The sequence below is a fragment of the Acomys minous genome (genome assembly GCF_964271855.1).
Source record: "Acomys minous genome assembly, chromosome: 1".
NCBI classification, from domain to species: Eukaryota; Metazoa; Chordata; class Mammalia; order Rodentia; family Muridae; genus Acomys; species Acomys minous.
The window spans coordinates 164,808,228-164,835,432 of NC_140483.1; the positions used below are offsets into that span (position 1 = coordinate 164,808,228).

General features: G+C 38.7%; 2 protein-coding genes across 3 annotated transcripts; one reads left to right on the forward strand and one right to left on the reverse strand.

The window, feature by feature from the left end:
* Positions 1-401: 401 nt before the first annotated feature.
* On the forward strand, positions 402-1,663 carry LOC311593365 (glyceraldehyde-3-phosphate dehydrogenase-like). The gene has a single exon (XM_084774587.1). The coding sequence runs from the start codon at positions 419-421 to the stop codon at positions 1,418-1,420; it is 1,002 nt and encodes a 333-aa protein (XP_084630713.1). The 5' UTR covers positions 402-418; the 3' UTR covers positions 1,421-1,663.
* Positions 1,664-7,924: 6,261 nt separating this feature from the next.
* LOC311593960 (FERM domain-containing protein 3-like) lies at positions 7,925-26,480 on the reverse strand. Of its 2 annotated transcripts, XM_084775380.1 has the most exons (3): positions 26,244-26,480; positions 12,484-12,939; positions 7,925-8,146 (listed from the first exon to the last, which is right to left on the reverse strand). In XM_084775380.1, the coding sequence occupies exons 1-3, from the start codon at positions 26,368-26,370 to the stop codon at positions 8,133-8,135; spliced, it is 597 nt and encodes a 198-aa protein (XP_084631506.1). In that variant the 5' UTR covers positions 26,371-26,480; the 3' UTR covers positions 7,925-8,132. The 2 variants fall into 2 exon arrangements, with proteins under 2 accessions (XP_084631506.1, XP_084631505.1); XM_084775379.1 differs by lacking the exon at positions 7,925-8,146 and having other exon boundaries at positions 10,983-12,939.
* Positions 26,481-27,205: the final 725 nt, after the last annotated feature.

Below are 27,205 nucleotides of genomic sequence, written 5' to 3' on the forward strand. Positions count from 1 at the left end.
CACAGGTGGAAGCAGTCTTGGCAGGCTTTACCCTTGGGGCACCCCATGAATATCTTGTGACAGACTGAGTGGAGCCACCCTGGGCCTGGAATTCAGTAAGCAGACCTGGGAACCCCATCTGGGCTATTGTTTTTCTAATTGACCCTCAATGAGAGAAGGAGACTGCCCTTCCCACCTGACTCAGGCAGATGGGGGAGGAGAAAGTAACAGGTTCAGCCCGGGCTTGAGCATGTGTGGAGCAGCGAACAGGCTGGACTAGCACGTGGGCCAGAGAGACACCTAAGGACTCATCCTGTGGAACAGATACTGGAAGGTTCACTCTTTTGTCCCTTTAACATTTTTTCCTAGCTCTCTGCTCCTCCCTGTTCCAGAGACAGCCGCATCTTTTCGTGCAGTGCCAGCCTCGTCCCTTGACAAGATGGTGAAGGTCGGAGTAAACGGATTTGGCCGTATTGGGCGCCTGGTGACCAGGGCTGCCTTCACGTCTGGCAAAGTGGACATTGTTGCCATCAATGACCCCTTCATTGACCTCAACTACATGGTCTACATGTTCCAGTATGACTCTACCCACGGCAAGTTCTGCGGCACGGTCAAGGCTGAGAACGGGAAGCTTGTCATCAACGGGAAGGCCATCACCATCTTCCAGGAGCGAGATCCCGCTAACATCAAATGGGCTGATGCTGGTGCCGAGTATGTTGTGGAGTCCACTGGTGTCTTCACTACCATGGAGAAGGCCGGGGCCCACTTGAAGGGTGGAGCCAAAAGGGTCATCATCTCCGCCCCTTCTGCTGATGCCCCCATGTTTGTGATGGGCGTGAACCAGGAGAAGTATGACAACTCACTCAAGATTGTCAGTAATGCTTCCTGCACCACCAACTGCTTAGAGCCCCTGGCCAAGGTCATCCATGACAACTTTGGCATTGTGGAGGGACTCATGACCACAGTCCATGCCATCACTGCCACCCAGAAGACTGTGGATGGGCCCTCTGGAAAGCTGTGGCGGGATGGCCGTGGGGCTGCCCAGAACATCATCCCTGCATCCACTGGTGCTGCCAAGGCTGTGGGCAAGGTCATCCCAGAACTGAACGGGAAGCTCACTGGCATGGCCTTCCGTGTTCCCACGCCCAACTTGTCCGTCGTGGATCTGACATGCCGACTGGAGAAACCTGCCAAGTATGACGACATCAAAAAGGTGGTAAAGCAGGCATCTGAGGGCCCACTGAAGGGCATCCTGGGCTACACTGAGGACCAGGTTGTCTCCTGCGACTTCAACAGCGACTCCCACTCTTCCACCTTTGATGCTGGGGCTGGCATTGCGCTCAATGACAACTTTGTAAAGCTCATTTCCTGGTATGACAATGAATTTGGCTACAGCAACAGGGTGGTGGACCTCATGGCCTACATGGCCTCCAAGGAGTAAGAAGCCCTGGACCCCACCCCCTACCCCAGCAAGGACACGAGAGCGAGAGAGAGGCCCTCGGCTGCTGAGGAGTCCCTGTTCCAACTCTGCCCCTGACACTGAGTATCTCCCCTCACAGTCTCCATCCTAGACCCCAGAATAATGGGAGGGGCCCAGGGAGCCCTACTCTCTTGAATACCATCAATAAAGTTCACTGCACCTAAAAAAAAAAAAACAAAAAAAAAAAAACAAAAAAAAAACAAACATTTTTTCCTTCTTGTGTAAGCTAGTTGGATTGTATAATAAAGTTTAATTGTTAAGAAACAGAGCCAACAGTACAAGATATGCGAGATGCACAGAACAATTAAAGCTAGTTTCCGGGGCATTGTATGGGTCAACGTAAGGGATTTGCAAATCTTCCTTCATGCCTATCTATTAGTGTACTCTAATACTTAGTTGCAGAGAATCTGTAGTCAACATGAGGCCTCACTATGCCTTCACTTTTATATCTCTGCCAGACTCAGAATTATTCCCATGTAGTGGGATTAGGAATATAAATTGCCTGCTTGTTCTGTAGTTTGAGTTCTTTACATCTCAATCGGAGCTCCCTCTTTCCTTCCCTCCCGATTCCACCCCCTCCCTCATGTACCCCCCCATCCCCACTCTCATCCCCTTTCTCTCGCACCTCTAGTCCTTAGATAGGGGAGCTCTCCTCCCCTAATCTCTGACCTGAGTTTATCTATTATACCCTGTGCTACATATGACCTTTTCCTTTGTGGCCTGACAGGGCCACCCTACATTCTCAGGACTCTGTCCAATGTCCAACTTTAAGTCTCTGTAACTATCCCTATACCCTGCTGAGTAGAGTCTCTCCTAAGTTGTCTATGTTGCTTTAAAATCCACATATGAGTGAGTATATACCATGAGTGTCTTTTTGGGTCTGGGATATCTCGCTTAAGATGATCATTTCCAATTCCATCCATTTGCCAGCAAAACTCAAGATTTCCTTGTTCTTAATAGTTGAATAGTATTCCATTGTGTAGATGTACCACAGTTTTCTTTAATCTCTGTTGTTTCCAGGTTCTGGCTATTACGAATAAGGTTGCTATGAACATAGTTGCACAGATGTCTTTGTTGCATGGTGGGGCATCTTTTGGGTATATGCCCACGAGTGGTAGAGCTGGGTCTTAGGGTAGAGCTACTCCCAATTTTCTGAGAAAGTATCATATTCCTTTCCAGAATGGATGAACACCTTTGCAATTAATGATGTTCTGTATGAGAGCTTGCCCTCTAGGTGACCCTTCTCCCTGTGTTCTGGGAATGACACTTGCCAGCAGTCCCTAGAAACTCCACAGTTAGCTCCCAATGTTCCTCTGAGATAAAAAGACTTCCCCTCCAGACTCAGCTTCCACCCAACCTGCCTGAAGGTCAACATTCCTGTGACCTACAGCTTTCCTGAAGATCCAGCCTCCACCCAATCTGCACAAAGATCAACATTCCTGTAACCCACAGCTGCCCCCCCCCTCCTCCCGTTCCCTTTATAAGCTCATTGCCCTTGAAGCTCAGGGTCACTCTCTTATCCTGCTGCATCAGGAAGGATTGTGATCCAAAGCTCTGAGCCCGTAATACAGGACTCTGTGTGTGTTGCATTGACATTGAGGGGCCTGGTGGTCTTTTTTGTGGGGGTCACAATCTGGGTGATCTCGATATTACACTGAGAGATCTTGGTATAACACTTGTACAGTAGAAACTTACCAATAAGGACTCAGGAGCCAGGAGCTGGGGTGAAAACCTGCTGGCTCAGCGAGGCACCCAGCTGACCTTCTTACTAAGCTACCTGTGTGTGTGTGTGTGTGTGTGTGTGTGTGTGTGTGTGTGTGTAGAGGAAGGTGAGCTACATGTAATCACACCAAGTACTGGAGAATACATATGATGATTTCAGTTCTGGAAATGGGTTACATATAATTGAGTTGTTGACCAAAGGACCATCACTGGAACCAACAAACAACCCAGGCTACTGCCAATCCTCCAATCCTATCTGTTGCTTGCAAAAACCTGAATGTGAGGCTATGAAACACCTACATAGATCACTGAATATGGAGAAGTTGAGCTGGTTCCTACTTAGAGCCTTTCCCCTACTGGTGAGTATTCATCATACTGGTAGGTACTCTGCATGCTACCAAAAGAGGAAGGTAAACATCAACCCAGATTTAAAAAAAAAAATGATGACCTGCATACATGATGTACTAGTGCAATACTGGAATGAAGCTTTTGGGAGTGAGTAAGCAATATGTGATTGGATTTAAATCCTACTGCATGAGATGGAACCCATTCCTGACCCTGCTTGGGTGCTCATTAACTTGAGACTAGATAGGCAAGGGACATCAGGGAAAACAAACTACCACCATTCTGATAAAATAATGTAGCAAAAGAGATGCTCCTAGTGACATTCTGTTATATTCATATGTCAGTGTCTTGCTTTGCCTTCATCAGAGATGCTTCCTCCTGAAGAAAATGGGCACAAATACAGAGACCCACAGCTGGACAATGTGTAGAAATGAGAAACCTTGAAATGCTTGGTACTAAGTTTGATGCTTCTTTAACCCATGTCTAAGGGAAATTCTATGGAAAAAGAACTCAAGAGTGTACGAGCCTGAGGTGATGGAGGACATGAAGGAAATAAGATGGTCTAGACACAAAAGGACTGATGCAAATATGAACTCACAGGCTGGTGCAGCATGCACAGGGATTTCACAAGTATAAGACAGATGGGGCCCTAAAGAGACAGAAATGGACACAAGCCCTCATCCCTAATCCAGAAATTATCTCCAATTGATAACCATTTTCAAATGAAACATTCCCTTTTTAAAAAGGAGGCCTCCAAAAGATACCATTACCAAATACCACAAAATTAGATACAATAAGACAAGACAAAAAGCCCTCATATTGAGTTTAGACAAGGCAAAGCAACAAGAGAGAAAGAGTCCCATGAGCAGGCAAGAGTCTGAGACACACCTGCTCCCCCTACTAGGAATCCCACAAAACCACCAAGCTAACAGCTACAACATATACACAGAGAACCTGGTGTAGAGCTCTGCAGGGCCCGTGCTTGCCTCTTCATGCTCTGTTAGCCCATAGGAGCCGACTTAGTTGACTCAGGGGGAGGGGCATTCATATTCTCCTGCTATCTTCCGTCCCCTCTGACTCCTACAATCTTTGCCTCCTCTTTTCCATGATGTTCCTTGAGCTCCAAGGTGAATGACCTGATGGAGACCTCAAATTTAGATTTTTCTCTCTGCATAATGTCTGGCTCTGGATCTTTGCACCTGGTCCCATCTTCTGGTGAGGCTGGTCAAGCCTTTCTTATAAAGACCAGACAAAGCAATGATTTATAAGTATAGCAGAATTTCACTAAGAATCATTTCTTTATTATTTACTTACTTACTTACTTTTTTATTGCCAGTTGTGTGTGGTTTTGCCCTGGGTCTGCAGGGTATCTTCTCTGTGGTTCCTGGTCACCCATGCAGTGTTGGGCTTGGGCTCATTTTTGTCATGGTGTGGGCATCAGGCTAAATCAGACAGACATTGGTTGGCTACTACCATAAGTTCTGTGCTGCCATTTCCCCACCATGTCTTGCAAGCAGGACAGATGGTAGGTCAAGTGGTTTTGGCTAGGTTGATATACAGGTTTCTCTGTCTGTGTCTTGCAGAGTATCTTAAACACCAAAAACAGAACACACACACACACACACACACACACACACACACACACACACACACACACACAAACTAGAATATAGGCTTGAAGACTCCATGCAGGTATCAGCTCAACCTCTTTACATTCAATATGGATGTTTTCCTTTGCAATGGGGACCAGACATGAGTTTCCAGAGAATGACCCTCTATTCTAGCATTAGCCTGGGATTTTTAGGGATCTCAGTAAGACCCGCTTTGCCAATAACTCAACTGAATGCAACCGAGTCCCACCACTAGAAGCCTTGCTTAGCTGCAAAAGATGGTCAGTTCAGATTCTATATCTTCCACTACACAAAATCCTCACTAGGGCCATCTTCAGAGATTCCAGAAAGTTTTCACTGCAGTAGCTTTCTACACTGCTCTCCAAATGCTCCCCAGTTTCAGCTGTCTCTTCCAGCACTCTTTCCTTCAATCCCTTTTTTTCCTGAATTTAATTCATCCCACTCTGTTCCTCACACATCTTCAGTCCATCAACAAGTATACTATATTCCCCATTTCTGAGGAGATCCATGTGTTCCTCTCCCAGAATCTTGCTCTTTCCCTAACCTTTGTTGGTCTGTAGATTGTGTCATGACTATTATTTACTTATCAGCTAATATCTACCTATACGTAAATACATACATACATGCATACAATACATGCATAGAACCTAGACCCCCTGTTCAGACCCCTTGGTGGGGCAGCCTTGCAGGGCCACAGAGGAAAAGGATGCAGGACATTCTAATGAGACCTAATACGCTGAAGTCAGATGATAGAAGAGGATCCTCCTACCCCTGCAGAGGACTAGGCGAGAAGAATAGGGAGGAAAAAAGAAGGAGGGTGGGAATGTGATAATATGAGAGAGAGGGTAACAAACTGGAGGTGATGCGAATAAATTACTGAAAAATAATTCAAATAATAAATAAATATAATTTTTGTTTTTCAGGGCATGGGTTACCTCATTTGGGATAATTTCTTCTAGTTGCTTCCATTTGCCTGCAAACTTCACGTTGTTATTAATTTTAAACAAAGGAGTAATACTCCATTGTGTAAATGTACCAGATTTTCTTAATCTACTCTTTGGCTGAGTGACATCTAGGTTGTTTCTGTTTCTGGCTCCTGTCAGTAATGTCACAATGAACATTTTTGAGCAAGTGTTCTTGGGGTAGGATGGAGCGTCCTTTGCATATATGACTAGGAGTGGTATAGCTGAGTCTTGAGGTAAATTGATTTCTAATTTTCTGATGAAGTGTCATGTTGATTTTCATATTGCCTGTACAGGTTTGCACTCCCACCAGAGTCAGAGAAGTGTTCCCCTTGTTCCACATTCTTGCCAGCTTGAGATGTCACTTGTGTTATTGATCTTAGCCATTCAGATGGATGTAAGACCAAATTGTTTTGTTTTGTTTTTTTTAAGATGCCCATAGTTATGAGACCTTGGATATTTTAGAGAGACTGACAATTTTTAAAGAAACTGAATATTTTAAAGAAACTATGCATTTAAAGAGTATAGGATTTTAAAGATTATGGGATTTTAAAATTTTGGAATGTGATAAAATATTGTGGTATTGACATTAATATGAGATCTTAGGGATAAACCAAAAAGGAAAGGTTATACTTTAATAATGAGTTGGTATTTGAAGCTGACAAGGGTAATTGTCCTGGTTAGATTATTTTGTTTGTGTGACATACTCTAAAGTCATCTGAGAAAATCAAGTTTCAGTTAAGGAAATAGGTCCATTAGACTGGCCCACTGGCAAATCTGTCAAGCATTTTCTTGATTAATGATTCATATAAAAGGACCTAGGCCAGGGTACTTATGGGCTGGTAGTGCAGAGTTGTATAAGAAAGAATGCTAAACAAGCCAAGTGGAACAAGCCAGTAAGCAACCCTCCTCCATGGCCACTCATAAGTTTCTGTCTCCAGGTTCCTACCCTGATTTTTTTTTTTTTTTTTTTTGCCTTAGCTTCTGTGATGATGATGAATACAAGCAAAATGAACCCTCTCCTCTCTAAGTGGTATTTTGTCCTAGCTTCTTATCACAGTAATAGAAATCTAAGCAAAGCAGATAGACTATATGTTAATTCTATGCCTAGGGATTTATATGGCTAGACAGTGAGTATTGGTATTATCTGATATGCCATTTGAGGAACCACGAGGTCAGCCATGTCAGGAAAGTCAGACTGACAAGACAAGATGGAAATGATTCGTGCCAATAAAATAAGAGTAGACTGGTAGCAGAATGCTGAAATTTTAACTTCTTCCAAAGAATGTAGGTGGCAAACACTATACACACAGTTTTTATTGATTTTTTCTTTACTCTGAAAATTTGATTTCTTAGAAATTCTAGGATTACAACCATAATTCTGTGAATAAGAAGAATCAAGGTGATTTATATTAACTGAAGAAGGTACTGGAACATAAAAGATGTGATTTGAAACATAGTAACCACAAAAGATACCTCTTAATTTTATGAAAAATATTTTTGTAACCATAAGAACGGCCTTTCTGGCCTTTCCAAAGAGATATTTTCAGTAACTAAAGGTGCATAATAGGGTTGTACATCTCCAACCAACCCTCCATTATAAACTGATTCCTAATTCCTTCTCTTTGGTGGAGGCTGTGAGATCCCTTGTGTGTGACAAACATTCTTTGATGCCCAAGCCTCAAGCAAAAATAAGCTTCTCAATCACTTCCTTGCTGTGAAATTGTAAGTTAAAAGACCTAAGTATCAACCACAATAGTGTCACCACTTAATTTTTCAGTATATAAAAGACGCAATGTCCAGAAGAGGGTTTAAATCAGTTTTACTAAAGGATGGGTGAGTACAGCAGGAGCCTGAGGCCCAAGTGATGTTTCTTTCTTCCTCTCTGAAGTGATGACAGCTGAGCTTCCCTGAGCTCACTCATGAACTTATCTACCCAGTCAGAAACTGAGCCTGGAATGTGGAAAACGAATCTTGAATGGGTCCACCATGTGCAGGTCCTGATGATTCTGGCTATGGCATAGAGACTGGAAGTCCAAAAGGAGGTCCAAGGCAGACAGGGAAAGAAGAAGCAAGAAGATAAGTAAGCAGAGACCTTCAGCAAGTATCTTCCCCAAGTAGAGAAAATTTGCCCAAAGATGCTCAAGTCCCGTCAGCGACAACAATCCTAGGAATCATTCCAGGGGTGAAAGCATCTCTGAGTACTTACTCTTTACTGTAAAGATTGGGAGAGAGCCTTCTTCTATTTGAATCAGCAGATAAAAAGAGAAGTCTCATGGACAAGACATAGCAGACACTGTTCTGCCTAGCATTGGTTTTGTATTAGGGTTTTGTTTGGGAGGGGGGGTTGCTTTTGTTTTTGTATGTGTTTATTCATTTTTGTTTGTTTCTTTGTTTTTTGAAACAGGATTTCTCCTGGAACTTGCTTGTACACCAGGCTGACCTTGAACTCAGGATCTACCTTCTTCTGCCTTTGTCTCTCAAATGCTGGGATTAAAGGCGTGTCTCATAATACCCAGCTTGGACTGTTCTCAACACTCATTAGGTCTCACTAACTTCACCAGAGTGTGAATTTCCTCTATTACTGAGGAGTCTTTTCAGGCTGTCATCACTAGAAGTGAATGTGTTGCCTGCACCTAACACACATCTTCCTGCAGTTTCTAACAGACTGACTCCAAAGCTTCATCATAAATATAACTGAAGTACAAAAAATTTCTCTACCCCACAGTGTTTCTTAAGCATCCTGCAATTATATCAATGTATTAAACAACTGTATAAATGCAAATATCAATATAATAAGATACAGCTCCAAGCACAGTAATGTGGATTTCATATCTTTTGTAAACCTGTGAAATTGAGCCATTGTAAATCACCCCCAGACTTCAGGAATGTTAGATAAACTACAAAATATACTACAAATATATAACGTTGTACATTATAATTCATGCTAAGAAGACAACATATAATAATTTACCCACATCATCCTAGTTATATAGTTTGTAATATTATTAAATACATGTTGTGGGTACATGTCTACTTCACTGTGAACATGAGTGTGTGGAAGGATATGATTTTCATGAAAATTTTAAATCCTTGAAGATATAGACTTTTCCACCATAATATTTAAGAGGAAAAAATACCAAACAAGCATAAATAATTATATGTGAAAATCATGTAGCACTTATCTATATAAATGTGTCATTACCTAAATAGCCATGTATCCATAATATGAAACCTAATCTACTCTCACATATGCCCTGAACTCTGAATTTTATTATGTTGAATCATGACCACCAGTCTCATTGTATCATATCCTGACCATCTGTTAAAGCAATTTTTTTCTTTATTTGATTCAGGCAAGTGTTTACTGCCTTTTAACAATACAATTATTTTTTTTTAAGATTCTGATTCAATTAAATAATATTTTAGAGTCCCAGAGTTACTTTTGATAGCGGTTACTTAAAGTCATTAGGACTTACTCTTTCCTTACTCAATAACATTTTTCTGAAAATACTATTCAGTTTGTATTTACATGTGAAATTACTTCCAGAACTTAAAAATATTAATTTTAACATATTTTTTAAATGTGAAGACTAGGTGATTTACTGGAGACAAAACTTGAAAGAAAAAAGAAAGTAATTAGAAAAGTTGACTACTGGAGAACCCCTATATTAATAACTCCAAAGTTATAGGAGAGAAAAAAAATGGAAAAATTCAAGCATCACTGGAAAAATGTTCTACTTACAAACTTCCAAAGTAAAATGTTTGCAGGTTCTATTGAAGGTAAATACATTTCTATATCAGTACAAACACCAAAAGCTCTTGAGAAGAAATCTCTGCAGATGTAATAGCAAGTGGCATAACTCTAAGGCTCCTGAGCCAGCTGAACCAGCAGATTAGAAGCCCACATTGGAAATCAGTTACTGACAATGTGTGAATTTTATTAGAATTAGGGATCTATTATATACTTTATTACTGAAGGCAGTTGAATATTTAAATATAGGTGGAATCCTACATTCTGTGCTGTAAACTCAGCATCATTTTCTCTCTTTGTTCTGACAGTGTTGATAATCATTCTTAACAGAAAGCACAAGGCCCTTTTGTTCATGGATTTAATGACACAAAAAAAGTACTGAACGATTTCTTCCTTCACCTATCTTCTTTACCTAAACTAAGTTTGTATGCCATCTGATGGTCCTTTCACTCTTTTTAATGGAAGACTCAATTATGAGTAAGATAAAATAAGATCTTATGGAAACCCAGCAAAGAAAGGCTTATAGTGCCCATCCTGAAAATCAAGAATATATCTATGGTTTCTCTCTTCCTCTTACCTATTTTTCTGTCTTTTCCTCTACCACCCCCACAGACATGCACATATACGCATACACACAGAAGCACATACACACAGATATAAACACAGACACAATTAAAGATATATACAGATGACCAGACACAACATAAACACACACAGAGACACACATATCTTCAAGTATACACACCTACATATGTACACAGAGGCATACACAAACACACATATATACATATGTACAGTCCCACATGCTTACATATATATGTGTGCACACAAATACACATAGAGACATACATAGATATACACAGATACACACTCACAAACACACAAATACACATATGTACAGAATACACATTAACATTGACATATATCCAAGCAAATACACTCAGAAATATACACATCGAGATACACTCATACAAACACTGACGTATATGTAAATATGTACACTCATAGGTACATATATACAGATACACTCAAACATACACTTATACACTCATATCCACCAACACACACAATTTTTTTCACAGATTCACAATGAATGTTGTGAAGGATCAAAAATATTTTACTTTAAAGTTTTTACACTGTCATTTAAAAATCACTGAAATGTGCTGTTGTACACTTTAAAAGCAGTAGAGCAGCTCCTTACATTGTTGAATGTCCTCATCATTATCACTTCCACATTAGAGGATATTTGCCCACAAGGATCATCAGAGTTCTTTTTTGATGCCTTCGATCTGTCCAATCCATCTTCTTTCACTCCAATTAGTGAACAATATGCAACTAACTAGTGTATCTTTGTAGTATTTCTTCTACAAATTTCACTTCATTGTCAAACATCCTGACTATCCAGGCTATAACACATTGCTATAACATAAATGAAAGTACAGGATTATCATGTCTAAATGGTGAAAGATGCCCTCCCATGCCAACTCAACATTCCCTGTCTATTATTTCCAGTTCTAGCATCTGTTTGGACAACTTACTACAATTTGTTTCTACTTTTTTTTCTATACCATGTATGCATACTTATAAAGTATTAGATTTTTCAGCCAAAAGTATATTTTATAATAATTGGTGCCATATCAGAACATTCTCCACAGTAGAGTGGAGAGTGGGATATGACTTTCTCACATACTCTGGTGCCTCACCTTTGACCATGTCCCCTGGAGGGGGAAACCTGGTGGCACTCAGAGGAAGGACAGCAGGTTACCAAAAAGAGACTTGATACCCTATGAGCATATACAGGGGGAGGTAATCCCCCTCAGGAACAGTCATAGGGGAGGGGAATAAGGGGAAAATGGGAGGGAGGGAAGAATGGGAGGATACAAGGGATGGATAACCATTGAGATGTAACAAGAATAAATTAATTAAAAAAGGAAAAAAATTGGTGCCATAATATTAAAAATTCCTGATACATCTTTGTGAACCTAATTTTACAATACATAGACTTAAGTAATTCAAATGGACTTATTTTCCAAAAAGAGTTTACAAAAATTCTTTGAATGTAAAAATACTTATGAACTGAAAAAAAAGCCCAGCATAAATTTAGCTGCATAAAAATTTTTGGAGAACCAGCTTTAACTAAGAATTATATTGAAAAGTATTCCTTTTAACTTTGACTAAAACTCTAGTTATTAGCATTGTCTTTCATAATCATGACAGTAGCAAAGAAGCAGGAAAAGTAACTCACTCCAATGTAGGATAAGGAAAATCTGCATGGCAGTAAAAATAGCATATCTTTGGTTACTTAAAGGCTTCCTTTGTAACATACAACTAAAGTAACCTTTTTCAATAAAAACTGGTATTAAGTACTTTGAAGTACAGAAAACCAACTTAAAGGTTTGACATACCGCTTTATGACTGACTATTTGGAACATGGCACCAACTGAAAAAGATAATACTAATATTAAATACAGCCCTTATTCTTACTGGGGAAACTCAACGTGTAGACAAAAATGTTGACTTTTCTAGCCACCCCACTGCTTTAGGAGACTGTAGTATTCATAATGAAACTACTCAAATTCTGGTGTCTGTGTAACAGGGAAAGATCAATACCTGACTCCAAAAGGAGGAGGAGCAGGGGAAATACAAAAAGCAGCAGTCCCAGGCCCACCACAAGGAGCCTGGAGTAACGCTTGACCCGAGGGTTGACCCAGATGCGGCCAGTCAGGATAGAATAGCTCCATGACAAAACTTGACTAGTTTCCTTCACCTTCTCTTCTTCAGCCATAAAAAAGGCATTTTCATCTGCTTCCAGTTCCTCAAATACATCTGTGTCTTCTCTTTCTAACTCAAGCCTAGATAGACAGTCAAAGAGTTTGTCTACTTCATCTTCATCCACTGGGGTAGGGAGCAGCCTCGCACTGGGATTGTATGCTAGTTCAGAAATGGTGAAGGGGTCATCTTGTACTTTATCTTCCTCTTCACTTGAATAGTCTGCACCCCAAGCTCCCTTCCTTGGTGAGTTGGCAACCAGAGGCTCAGAACCATCCACTTTGGACAATGGGGCACCTGGAAAGAAATTATTTCATAAAGTTTAAATTTCAGATTTGCTTGTTTCACAAAAATATGAATGTAGAAACAAATGGAGTTCAAGGAATACATGGAACTGTTCTGTGGAGTGTTTACTTTAAACAAAGTCATGTTGGTATCAGACCTTACACTGCAAGTTCTCAGCTCAAAAAAACCTAAATAAACAATGATTATAGGTTCTAAGAACATTTAGGTTTGTGATCATGGTGTGCAAATCTCCAACTATAGTCAGGTTTTTAAAATAATATGAACATAATTCAGCCATTTATTATAGTTAGGAAGGAAGTCTTGTAGTATTCAATACTATAGCACAACAGAGCATTTTCAAAGAATACTAGAGTAGAACTATAGAATCTACTGCATAATAACATTATACTTCTGAGGAATGTTTTATAGTCTTTATTCTAGACACAATTTTGGAATTTCTAGTTGTCGTATCACAATTTTCTCCAAGTTCAAACACTGCCCCTTGGAGAAAAGCTTGCTTGAGGCTCACGGTGGTCTGGAGGGATGCCCAGTATGACTCAGTAACTAAACAACTCTAAGCCATCAAAAAGTTCCTGAAAGTAACAGGTATTTGAGGCCTCTCTTTCCTCAAGCTTATACAAACATAGATGCTGAAAGATGGTCCTAGACAAGTTGAGCTGCTTATAAAAGTCTTGGACCAACTAAGTTTACTGAAAGAGAATGACCAGTTATGCTGTCTGGAAAAGGATCAGACTAACTGAGGTACCTGGAAGGGACTGTCTCTACCCTGTCAAGCTGCCTACAAGTCATACAATGAGTGGTCTCCTGTGTTCCAGATTTTGTGAGCATGGGCTTTTAATGGCCTAGCTGTCTTTGAGTCATTTCTGTTCCTTAAGTAACCCCTCACCCATAGTCCTGTAAATAATACAAGTGAATTCATTGACCAATCAAGTTGGACTTTGCTGGCTTTCCTATTTTAGTCTTCCATGGGTCTCCATCTGGGATTAGTGTTACAGAATACTGATATTGAATATAAGTTGACTTCTGATCCATAAACCCAAAATCTGAAAAGTTCTGATATCCAGAACTTTTGAGCATATAATGTTCAGAAATTGAGTCCATATAAAGTTTTAAATTTGAGAGGATTTTAAATCTCTGGTTTTCAGTTTAATGATAGTAAATCAGTAAAGTCCAAGAAAATATTTCAAAATGTGTGAAGACTCCTGACCTCTAAAATACTTGTATACCACCTAACTTGTATACCATTTTTAGTGAAGAATATTTAACCAGTAATTGTAGCCACACTGTGTGCACAATCACCTTTTTTCTTTACACTTAACATTTAAATTTAAACAATTTCATGTTGAAACCTGTTTTTTATTAACATGAAAAATTAGTTGTTCTTAGTCTACTTGCAAAAAGTGTTCCAGAAGCTACCTTTACATACAAAGATTACTTCTATTTTATTTCAGTCCATTTCTCTTAAATGGAATTCCAGAAGGAAAACTCTTGGTCAAAAGGTTTGTACTTTAAACTTTTTCACAGAAAAAGTTAGATGTGTTTCCCAGTGCATGGAAAATGTAGCAACTCCTTTCAAGATTAGAGCCTGACTCTCCTAACTGAGCCTTATGTTTTCAATGAAAACTAAACAAAACAACAAAGATGTTCTCTCTAAGATATACCACCATGAAATTGAACTCCCTCCTCCACCCCAAAAAAACCCCCTGGTAAATGAGAATCACAAAACAGTTTACAAATTTTTTGCCATCAAAAAGTATAGGAATGAGCTTTTGCTTTTTACTTTTATCTTTCAAGAGCCAATGGCTATTTTTTGGTAGATCTGACCTAAGAACAACACTGGATGAGGTTTGACATGATTCATCTCTCTCGGCAGGCCGGTGGATGACATCCTGTATCCTTCAGGTTGCTGTTCCTAATCAGAATGGAAAAGTTCCCAGGACAGCTTTGAAGAAAGCTTCTGATCCCAACTGGCCTAGCATTTCAGACTGTTCCACATAGAACTTTAATTAAGCCTAGAATTTCTCAACACTTAGAAACTGGACCACAAATACTATTCCTGGCTTGTTTAATCATTTTTCCCAATTTTAGTGGGTCCCTACAAAGGCATTATTCACCACAGATGAGCCTGAAGAAACCTTAAGAGAATGATGCCCCATTTTCCATAAAGGGAGTTGGGTAGGTTTTTGGTTGCTCTTTGGGGCTACAGATGATTATTTTCAGTGGAAATTGGTTGTAAGTTACTATTAGCCTTATTCAGAGAGAAAACGAGGTTGGGCTTAGGGATGTATCTCTTTTCTTTTTTCATTCTTTGGTATGGAGATAGGGGTTGAAAAGAAGGAAGGGGAATATAGAAATATACAGGAACGATATGACAAAAAAGTAGATTATTGAATCTACTCCTCAACTTAAGGCCTTAATTGTTACTCACAAATAAGGTTATTTTTAATTCATTGGTCTATATTTTGTATATTGATGCAAAATAAGTTTAATATTGATAGATGTATATAGAATTCAAATTTAAGATTAGTCTTCACACACATTATAGATATTTCTACTCTATTATGAGGTATTGTACCCATACAACTCAAATATAGCACAAGGTTTACTTCTAATATTGAAAGTGCTATTGTAGGGAGTTTATGATAGTTAAATAATACAAGCTAATTGTTAGTTGATCAAATCATGTTCATGTCAATTACTAGTCTATTTTTATCACCAGATTATTCATCCTAGGTTTAACAGATAGATATGATTCTATAGATAGATGAAGTAAAATAGTTATATAAGGTCTTCAAAAACCTCAGAAACATAAAGAATATGACATTTAAAGATATTTTATTATTTTAAAGATTCTCTGACAATAAGACAGAGTAATTCCTAGCAACATCCAGCCTACCTCAAATAAGATGATGAGCACCAATGAGCCTCCTTATGGAGATGGCTTCAAATGTGGCAAACCATCCACTGAGTAAAATGTCCTCATTTTTGCCACAGACAGAACTCTGCCTTAAAATGGTCCAGCTTGGATGCAGGCAGAGTCGAGGGCCAAACTCTGCCAAGACAGCGTAAGCAAGTCCTCGATAGTTCCTGCCTCACAGATATGCCTGTCAGATATACCGGGCCAGAGGCTGAAGATGATCCTCCAACGTTGTAGAGAGTTTTGGATGACTGTTCAGGCAGCAAACTGTCTCTGTCATTCTTTTCATTTTGGAAGATGCTAACCTGCACTTCTGGTTTATTCAGCTAATTAAGTTTTATTCCTTCTCAAGTCTCTGATGGGGTGGAAGACCAGATAGTTTAGTTTTACAGTTAAGCTTAGTTGTTTTTAGGTAAGTTATTTTTAGGTCTAGATAGCTGTTTTAAGTTGATAGAGATGAGATATGATAAATATTGATTTACATTCAGAATTTTAGACTCACCAAGAAAGGAAAGATGTTTTTTTCAAGGATGCCAAATACAAATAACCAAAACACTATGAATGCAACATTTATATAATTCCTGATTGTTTCATGGTTATTCTTGTTGTATGTAATGTATTATATTTATGTGTAAAAATTTTAAAAAACTGTTATGGATTTTAGGAATGTTTAGTGTCTTTTAGTGAGAGGATTTCTCCTGCCCAGGAGGTCACTAGACTCTTCTGCTTAGAAAACAATAAAACTCTGCCTGAGTATGTACGTTCACTGCTCTGCAAATACCACCCCCTTTTGCTTTGTTTTCATTTGTATAGTCATGAAAATGGAACATCGGCTTTCTTGTTGTTGTTTATAAAAGAATATTCTTTTTAATAATTTTTTAAACATTTTTTACATATACATTTATATTACTACATATATATACAATAAACTACCTATTGTAAGAAGAACCATGACACAGTCAAGAATTATATAAATGTTACATTCTTAGTGTTTTGACTACTTGTATTTTATAGCCTTAAAAAAAATCTTTCCTATCTTGGTGCGTCTAAAATTCTGAATGTAAAATAGTCTCTATCACATCTTGTCATTATCAACTTAAAACATTTATCAGACCTAAAAATATCTTAACCCCTAAAGAATGAAGATTCATTTTAAAACTAAGCTACCTGGTCTTCAACTCCATCGGAGACTTGAGAAGGAATAAACTTGATTACCTGAGTATGCTGGGATCTAAAAGAATTTTCATATCTTCCTTATGTACTTTCCATATCTTTTGCTTCTTGTATCCCTCTATTGTAGCCCCAGATAAGGGATAGCTTAAGTTTACAGAGAACAGCATATTTTGATTGCAACCCACACTCTACTTGCTCAGACAAAGACCTTTACTCTCCTTATTGACACTCACACTGGGCCTATGGATGGCTTCTGTATATCTGCCTTCAGAATGTGCACAGAATACCATGCCCAGGACAACTTCTTAATCTCTTCATTTGGACTACCCAGCTAAGATCTGATGTCCTTTCTCATGTAGATTCCAGCAATAATACCCTGTCACCTTGTTTCAACCTTTTCCCACTTAAGGGTTGCTACCAACATAGAAACATCACCGACTATTTGTAAACATAAGGTGGATCAGACCATTAAAAATAGTCCAGTGCTAATTCTTTACAACTGTGCCTTGGGTCCTGCACAGTGTCTTCTCCCTTGCACTCCTAACACCTCTAATATTGGTCCCCTATCACCTGTCCCCAGAGCCTGACTGAACTTAATGTGAACTGTATGGAGTAACAGAGAACTTTGATAGGTGGAAAGAGCTAAATAGATTTGCTATAACTAACACTTTTAAAATCCTATTTTTACAAATGATCTGTGCAACCCACACAATATATTTTGTAGTTTTCTTAGACAGATAGTTTATTATTCATAAAACTTAAAAATTATCATCTAGACTTCCGATATTTTAATTTGACCAAGTATTCCAGGCCACTGATCCTGATAAAAGTACTCACTTACCTTTCCCCAAAGAAGGGGTTAATCAGAGATTTGTTCCTCAGAGTGTCTGGATCCAAAGTCCAAAGTATTTTCTATTCCTCTATGTTATTGAACTAATTTTTATTCACTAAAACCACAGCCTTGTTACACATAGAGTGACCACTCATGTAATTTGCCTGGAACAGATCCATTTTGTGCCTGTACTTTATATCATGATTAATATGTTCTTTACTCTCAGTTCATCTGATGTCATATCACCTATTATTGTATCATAGATAACATACAGACCAAAGCAATATAGAATTTGCTATTGGTAGTTACATCTGAGATAAAATGAACTTTAAATTTTTACTATACAATGCATGTGGTATCAGTCATATAAAAGTTTTCTATTCATATGAAGCAGCATATACTTTAATCTTTCAAATGAAATTCATGATCCATAGGTTTAAATTTTAAATTCTCTTGAATGTCATATACGTTCTTGATAAAGATTTTCATTTTCAACTGGTCATTTCAGAATATCTCATACCAGACATACTTGGAATGCAACTTGTTTATCCTAAGTTAAACCTATGAAAACTTATCCTTGTGATTCCAAACAACATTAAAAAATGGAAAGTTGGCCAAACACACACACACACACACACACACACACACACACACACACACAAACACATGTGCACACACACAAACACACCTGCACTCACATGCACACACAGACACACATGCATGTACATGCACACACACACACACACACACACACACACACACACACACACACACACACACACACTCATACACAGAGCAACCCTAAAGTCTTTCTTGTTTCTGTACCCTCTGCTTCTTAGGAAGGTGGTAGTCTCTCAATACCTCAGTAATCTTTTTTTTTCTCCCCCTCTTCTATTCTAGGAAACTTCATCTGGCATAATGAGTTCTCTTCTTGTGGCCACCACCTACTAACTTCACAGTTTCACCTCTGTTCCCATTGACTCTTCTCATACCTAAAATAACATTATCTTTTGTGACGAATGCCTAGAACTCATGAGAACTTATATAGTCCTTTTGTCTACATTTCTCAGTTATTATTTTCTGCATACTGCCTATTGAAATGGCTTTCACTAAAGTCTTCAATGACTACAGTGCTAAGTTCACACACACACTTGCATACAGGTGTGCATGCAAGTGCTCACACATTTGGTATGTGCATATTCATTCTGTGTCCTCATCACTCAGCCTCCATGAGTTGACAGGGTTTTTTGTTTTTGTTTTTTTTCCTTCATTAACTGACTTGAGCTACCTCAGTTCACTCAATCTCTGTACTGGCCTCTATAGACAATTCCTTGTAGTTCTCTGCTCCTCTCACTCTACCTTCTTCCTGAAAGTGTCAATCAGATGTTTAGTTCCATTATGCTGATTAAGACCTGCTCAGCCTGAGACTACCAGGTACTTCTATCCTTGAAAATGCTGCCAGCTTTTCCTCAGAATGAATGTTCTAGGTTAAGGAAGTTTGGATAACTATGAATCCTTAATTACCCACTTGGAAATTACCTTTGACTTTAAGTATACAATTCTGACATCAGTTTGCTGGACTCTGACTTTTTACTAATTCTAAGGAACCAGTTCTAACAATTGATATGTTCTTATTTCCTATGCATAAATTAAATGAAAATTCAAGTCATAACTGCATGAGCTATGGCAAGCAAATGAACATATGTTAATGTATGTAAAGTTCCTTTCATAACTCAAGGTTTACATGCTATTACAATTAGCATACTAAAACACGTGGAAGGGGTATGTCTAGTCTGCTAGCAATATTTATTTTGAGAACCAGTGTATTTCTGAATCCTAATAGAAATAAAGAAAAGGGTTTTTTTCCTCCTCTCTTCCTCCTCCTGCTCCTCCTCCTCCTCCTCCTCCTCCTCCTCCTCCTCATTCTTCTTCTCTTTCTAATTCTTCTCCTTTTAAAGACAGGGTTTCCCTGTATACCCTTGGTTGTCCTTAACTCACCTCGTAGACCAGGCCTCAAACTCAAAGCAGTCCTCCTCCCTCTTTCTCTATAGCCAGGCTAGGTTGTTGCTTCTTAAAGCACACTGGATCTATTAGTCTCCTTGTGGCACTCCTGTCCCCTCCAGATTCTTCTATCCCCCAATGCTTCCATAAGACTCCCTGTGCTGCACCGCAAAGTTTGGTTGTGAGTCTCAGCATCTGCTTTGATCCCCCACTGGGTGGAATCTTTCAGAGGACCTCTATGGTGGACTCCCATCCAGCTCCTTCTCTTCAAACACTTGAGTGTCTATTTTATTTGTCCTTCTGAATGAGAACTAAGCATCCTCCCTAAGGGCTTCCTTGTTATTTAGCTTCTTTAGGTCTGTTGTACAATTGGGATATAAAGGTAAATAAATTAAAAAGGAACACACTGGAAAGGTAGTGACTCTGTACTATTAGGGCATTTATTGCTCTGATAAAACATCATGGCTGTACGGAACTTGGAAAGAAAAGGGTTTCATTTATTTTACAACTCTCAAGTCACACTTTTCACTGTGGGAAGTCAGAGCAGGAACTAAAGAAGAAGCCATGGCAGGCACTGGTAGGGGCGGTGCTACTTTCTGGCTTATTCTTTGCTTTCCCAGCATGTATACTTATACAACCCAAAACAGTTTCACCCCCTACAGTGGGATGGACCTTCACACATCAGTCATTAATCAAGAAAATACCCAACACACTTACCTATTGACCAATCTTTAAATTTTTTAAAATTTTATGTTTATAGGTACTTTGCCTGAACGTACATCTGTGTACCATATCTATGCTTGGGGCTTACAGAAGACAAAAGAGGGTCTTGGATTCCCTGAACTAAAGTTAGAGGTAGTGATGTGTGTGAGTGTTAAGAATTAACCCAGGGTCCTCTGGAAAAATAGCTAGTTCTCTTAACCAAGTGACCCTCCAGGCCAGTCTTACAATATTTGTTTCAAATTGAGAGTCTCTCTTCCCAAAAGATTCTAAATTGTGTCACATTTACATAAAACTAACAAAACTGACCCCTTGTTAGATTGACACAAAAACACATCATTATTAAACCATAATCTTTCCTTGTTCCCCTAAGATGTCACATTAATATCATGATTATAATATAAACCATTTCAACTTTTAAAGGTCTTTATGCAATCAAATATTTTAAAAGTTCAATCTCTAAAAACCTAAGGTCTCTCTAAAATATAAGTCTCAATAAGTAACTAAAATCTCTCTAATATTTCAAAGTCTCTTATCAGGTTTTTGGGCTCCTAGTAGGGGCCAAAATGAAAACAAAAACAAAAACAAAAACAAAACAAAACAAAACAAAACAAAAAAAACCAAGCTAAGTACTTTCTTATTCCAAGAGGATCAGGGCTTAGTTATAATCAAACCAAAACAAAACAAAACAAAAATCTAGCAGTGCAAAGCTTGGTGTCATATGTCTGTGACTTATGATCCTCTAGTCTCCAAAGGGTCTGGCCAGCTCCATTTCTCTGGGTCTGTCACACACAGCACGTTATATGTCTAATAGGCTCAGGCAGGCTCCACTCCACATCTGCTGCTGTCCCTCATGGTCATCCATGGTAGTTGTATCTCTAATATGATGGGGTCTCCCTGGCAACTGAGGGTACACCCCCATCAATGGCCTCTCCTGGCCTCTCTTTGAGGATTCTGACCCTGACACATGATGACATACACTTTATTGGCATCGGCCATATGATGCCCATCAACTACAATTTCTGTTTGCTGACGCTGAGGAAAAATTTCCCAGAAGATTATACCTCAATGATGCTTGCCTCTTCTTAATCACAACCCATTCTTTACCTCTTGCTAACCAATTTTGACTATAGGAGCAAAGCAAAGATTTCATTACAGTTGTTCTGGTCTCTTGTTAATCACAGCCTTAGCTCCAGCTGACCAAAGCCATAGAATCTTAACTCAAGGTATCACATAAATGGTCCTGAAAATCTTGGCTTGTCTCTGAAATGACAGAGACAGGACCTCCATCAACTGGACTGCTCTCACCCTTATCTTCCAAGTTCCCAAATAGCCCATTAATCTCTGTAGACTCCATGTCTTTTCTAACTCAAAGTTTCAAACTCCTGTAATCTTCTCCACAACACGTGGTTATGTAGAATATTTCACAGCAATATTCTACTCACTGGAAACAACTTCTGTCTCAGTTTGGTTTCTACTGATGTAAGGAAAGGATTTGTTTTATCTTACAATGCTCAGGTCGTTGTCTATCACAGAAACAAGTCAGGGCAGGAACTCAAGGTAGTAACCGGAAGATGGAGGCCATAGAGGAATGTTGCTTGCTGAGTTGTTTCTCACAGCTTACTCTGCCTCCTTTATTATACCATTTAGAGTTCCGGTCCAGGGCTTTCACCACTCACTGTGGGCTTGGTCTTTCCTCACCAACCATTAACAGAGAATTAATCAACAAATTAGTTATCCAAAGACTAATCTGTGGGCTAGTTGTATGGAGGCATTTTCTTTTTTGTTTGTTTGTTTGTTGGGGTTTTTTTTTTTTGGTTGTTATTTGTTTGCTTTTGTTCTTTGAGACAAAGTTTCTCTGTGTAGCCATGGCTGTCCTTTACTTGCTTTGTAGACCAGGCTGGTCTTAAACTCACAAAGATCTGCCTGCCTCTGCCTTTCTGAGTGCTGGGATTATAGACAATTGCCATTGCGCCCAGAAAAAAGAAGAAGAAGAAGAATAGAGGGGAAAACAAATGGCTCTAGCTTGTAGCAAGTTGACGTAAAACTAACCTAATAGTTTGACAATGTTGGAAGTTAAGGAGAAACCAGAAATCATAACCAAGTTCACTGTTTTGAGGTGAACTCTGCCAATTAGAAGAGTTGGGGAAAAAGATAATAAAACTTATTCTCACAATTTGCTTCAGGAATTTATGTTAGATTAAAAACTATTATCTTATTATTTAAGCCACTGTCCATTAAGATTCTCTGTTAATTATTCCCAATCACAACTTAACTTCAGAGTTATCATTCCATCTTGTGGATTTGTTTATCATTATGACCAAACACAATACTGTGCTCTTTTTATTTTGGCCCCTTTTGCATTAAATCTTTACCTCTGAAAAGGCAAAGACTTGAGATTTTTACCATAGACATGACTTATCTACAATTATCTACACTTTTTCAGAAACAATAAAAGAGGAAATATTATAGGAATAGTTAAAAGTAAAAATTTGAAAGTAATGAGTATATCCAATTAAGTTATAAAATTCAATTTTAAAATGATGTCCTGGATAAATCATAGATATTTGTAGCTGAAAGAAAGAGAAGAATCTGCATCTTATATGACTCTACTAGGCTACTGTCTGGAACAGGTGATAGAGATTTCTTTTCTATTCTTTTTCTTTTTCTTTTCTTTTTTTTTTTTTTTAAGTGACAACCAGTGGTTTGTAGAAAACAGTAACTATAAGAGTAACAAATAGAATTTTAGGTCATTGAAAGCATTTTTTTGAGGAAACCCTATTCCCAGTTTTCTGAGATAGTGCCAGATAGATTTCAAAAGTGGCTGTACTAGTTTGTATTCCCATCAGCAATGAAGGAGCATTCCTCTTTCTCCACATCCTCACCAGCATGTGGTTGTCACTTGAATTTTTGATCTTAGCCATTCTGATGGCTATAAAATGGAATCTCAGAGTTGTTTTGATTTGCATTTCTCTGATGACTAAAGACATTGAGCATTTCTTTAAGTGGTTCTACCCAGAAGATGCTCCAGCACACAACAAGGACATATGCTCAACCATGTTCACAGCAGCCTTATTCATAATAGCTAGAATTTGGAAACAGTCTAAGTGTCCCTCAGTAGAAGAATGGATAAAGAAACTGTGGTACATTTACAGTATGGGATATTACTCAGCTATTAAAAACAAGGAAATCCCCAAATTTGTGGACAAATGGATTGAAGTAGAAATGATCATAACGAGTGAGTTAACCCAGAAGCAGAAAGACTCAAATGGAATATACTCATTTATATCTGGACACTAGCCCAAGGGGCATGTCCCATGAAAGTCTTCACCTACCAGGGAAGTGGGATAGATGTGAGGACATCCTATTGGGACTCTAGGTGAGAGAAGTATGGGAGAATGGGAAAATAGAAGAATCCAGAGGGTCCTAGAAACCTACAAGAAGAACATTATGATGGGCGGATCTGGGCCCAGGGGTACCTCTCAAACTATGGCACCAACCAAGGACAATACATGCAGTAAACTTCAAACCCCCACTCAGATCTAGACCATGGACAGGACAATCCCCACAGTTGAGTGGAGAGTGGGGTCTGACTTTCACGCGAACTATGGTGCCCCATATTTGACCATATCCCCTGGATGGGGAGGCCTGGTGGCACTCAGGGGAAGGATAGCAGGCTACCAGGAAGAGACTTGATACCCTGTGAGCATATACAGGTAGAGGAGGTCCCCCTCAGTCACAGTCATAGGGGAGGGGAGTAGGGGAAACGGGAGGGAAGGAGGAATGGGAGGATATAAGAGATGGGATAACAATTGAGATGAAGAGTTTTTATGATGCAGTGCCAACATGTACCTCTACAGATTCATAACATGTACTAAGGTATACCAAGAGTGAACCCTAATATAAACTGTGGAAGCTAGGCAATCATTTTGTGTCGTTTAGAAAAATATATCACTCTGGCAAAGGACGCATTTAGGAAATGACTGTACTTCTGTTTTCAGGTAAAGCAAAAAGCTGGAACTTTATTTAAATTTCTGGGTTACCGAAATTAGAGCCTAGTGCATAAGAAATGACTCTACGACTGACCTACATCCTCAGGCATCTTGCCTGCCAAATGCTACATACATGGTCCTAATAGATTTAGTAGTTATGTGGAGAGCAAACATTCTCATACTTATTTTGATAGTGTCTTTTAAAGATAATTGTATCATTTCAATAAAATCTGTATTCTATACCCTAACAAATATATATTTTAGGAATCATAGAGAAATACTTGTTTCTAAGTTACCTTCATCACTATCCATTATTACCAAAAAAAACAAAAAACAAAAAAACAAGAAATGCTGATTTTCGTGATTATATGAATTGAATGATTATTTCTCTATATTAGACAGGTATCCTCTATATTATCTGATCCATTTTGAAAAGATTCATATTAATATCCATTACTATGGAAATTCTTTATCAATCATAAGTTTAAAATGCATCATAAAATACCATACCCAGAACAATTCTATTCATTAAAAAAACACATTAAGTGATACTTTCAGCATTTCGAACTTGTTATTGAGAGTATTGATGCACAAGAAAATGTTCTATACATTTGTGCTTCTAAAAATAAGATGAACATAATGCTTGCATATAGAAATCACATAACTCATGATGTTAAAGGAGAATTGTGAGTTCCAAGACACCTTTGTATGACACAGAAAGTTACAGATTAGCCTAGGCACACAAGCATCCATCAAACAAAACAAAGAGTAAATATATAGGCTTTAAAACAGAAACACATCACTCACAGTAGCATAAAATATAGTTAATCTCAACTAAGAAGTCAATTTTGTAGATATTACTCAGCTATGACTAATTCCAGCAACTTTTCAAAATAAATTGTACTGTCACTAGTTGCTGACAAAACACACACAAACATAAGAACATATATAACTTCAACAGCATTGTAGCTGTGGATCTGACTTTAAAATTCTATTTCAATTTCTATTTCACTTTCTCAAACCATGAAATACCATTAGACTTAAACATGATAGTTATCTGGAAAAGAAATTGGTATAGCAGCAGCCTGAATGTAGTTATTTAGCTGTTTATTTTTATTCAATTTTAATTTTACTTATGTGGATTGCATGGTTTTTTTTTTCTGTGTATAAGCCCTCAGAGACCAGAAGAAAGCCTGATATTTTACTTTAATAAAGTTCTGCTTTGAAGATAAAATTGGGACTCTACCTCATACTCAGAAACAGACCCGAGATCCCAAACTCTCATGACGAGAGACAGAGAACTGTTTTGATTGCTCATTATTATATCTTATCAGTATCGTCTCTCATTATTGAACAATCTGGAAGAATACACAGCATCACTCCTCTTGGATCTATTGAATAAAGAAGGTAACCTTTATTATTTTGTTGTGCAATAGAACTTGGCTTCTTATTTCCCTTCTTACTTACTTGTTTACACTTCTCAATGCCTTTCTCTACTTCTCTTCTTCCTATTTTTCTCCCTTTCTTCATGCCTTATATAAGAGAATATAGGTCACATTATCCTTAGCTTCTCTCTGGATCACCAAGGGTGAGCATGCAGCTGGAAGCAATCACACTTACTAGGCATAGAATGACAGATGGCTCAGGGCAAAGCACGTACCAGCATTTCGAGGTGTGATCTTGGAGCCATGTTTCAGCAGACGAACAAACACATTACTGCTGCAGTGGTTCATCATGTGCAAGTGGAGGCTTCGTTGAGTCCTGATCTTGACCAAGCATTTTGCCATGTTTAATATTGTGATCTTCCTCAGGCTCTGTTGTCAGTTGTGGCCCTGTACATTTGCAACCAGCAACAACAGCTTTGACCTTTTGCTCGCTGTCCATTCTGTTTCAAAGGACCAAGGCAGGACACACTGAGAATGAATCAAATGTCAGGTTCTTAACGTAGCCAACAAAAATAACTCATGAGGGATAGACATTGGGCAAGGAGGAGGGAGGGGTGCTATTTATAAACTCTCACCCCTCCTCTGATGAACAATAAAATTTTATGCATAGTCCTCCCTTGGCTTTTTCCTAACCCATCCAGATCAGTGATCTTTGTCAAATGTCAAAAGCCCCCAAGATAAAAAAAAAATCCTAATTTTATAGTATAGGAAACAACCTAATTTGTTTCTTTTCAGATATATTTAGTAAGCTTCTATTATATTCTAGAGTAGATTTGCCTGATTAATAATGATACAAATGGGGGAAAATATTTAAGCAGTACATCACAATTATCTTTGATAATGTGTTTTATTTGAAAACAGGAACTCCTGGTTTTCATATTATTGCTTCCACATGAAATGATTTGTTAAGCAGCTCACATTCTTCAGTGAGACGGCTGTGTGTTGCACATGTACAGAAAGTTCAAATGGGCCCCGCAACGCTGCTGCTGGTGCTCAGCAGCCACATGGGACAAGGTGCTAGACTGCACAGCTCTCACCAAAGTCATGAGTTCTTTGCATGCTTCCTCTCCATCCCTATCACCATGGCAATATTTCATTCATTCTACAGCAAGGCTTATGAAGAAAGTTGACCTGGACAAATTCATAAATTAATAAGTAGCAAAGCCATGTGGAACCT

What these genes read in the sequence shown, in the direction of transcription:
- LOC311593365 (XM_084774587.1), top strand. Translation starts at nt 419, where the DNA reads ATGGTGAAGGTCGGAGTAAACGGATTTGGCCGTATTGGGCGCCTGGTG.
- LOC311593960 (XM_084775379.1), bottom strand. Translation starts at nt 26,370, where the DNA reads ATGGCAAAATGCTTGGTCAAGATCAGGACTCAACGAAGCCTCCACTTG. An exon ending in GATCACACCTCGAAATGCTG is followed by an intron (nt 12,940 to 26,243) that starts GTACGTGCTTTG and finishes ATTTCTTTCCAG; the next exon opens with GTGCCCCATTGTCCAAAGTG.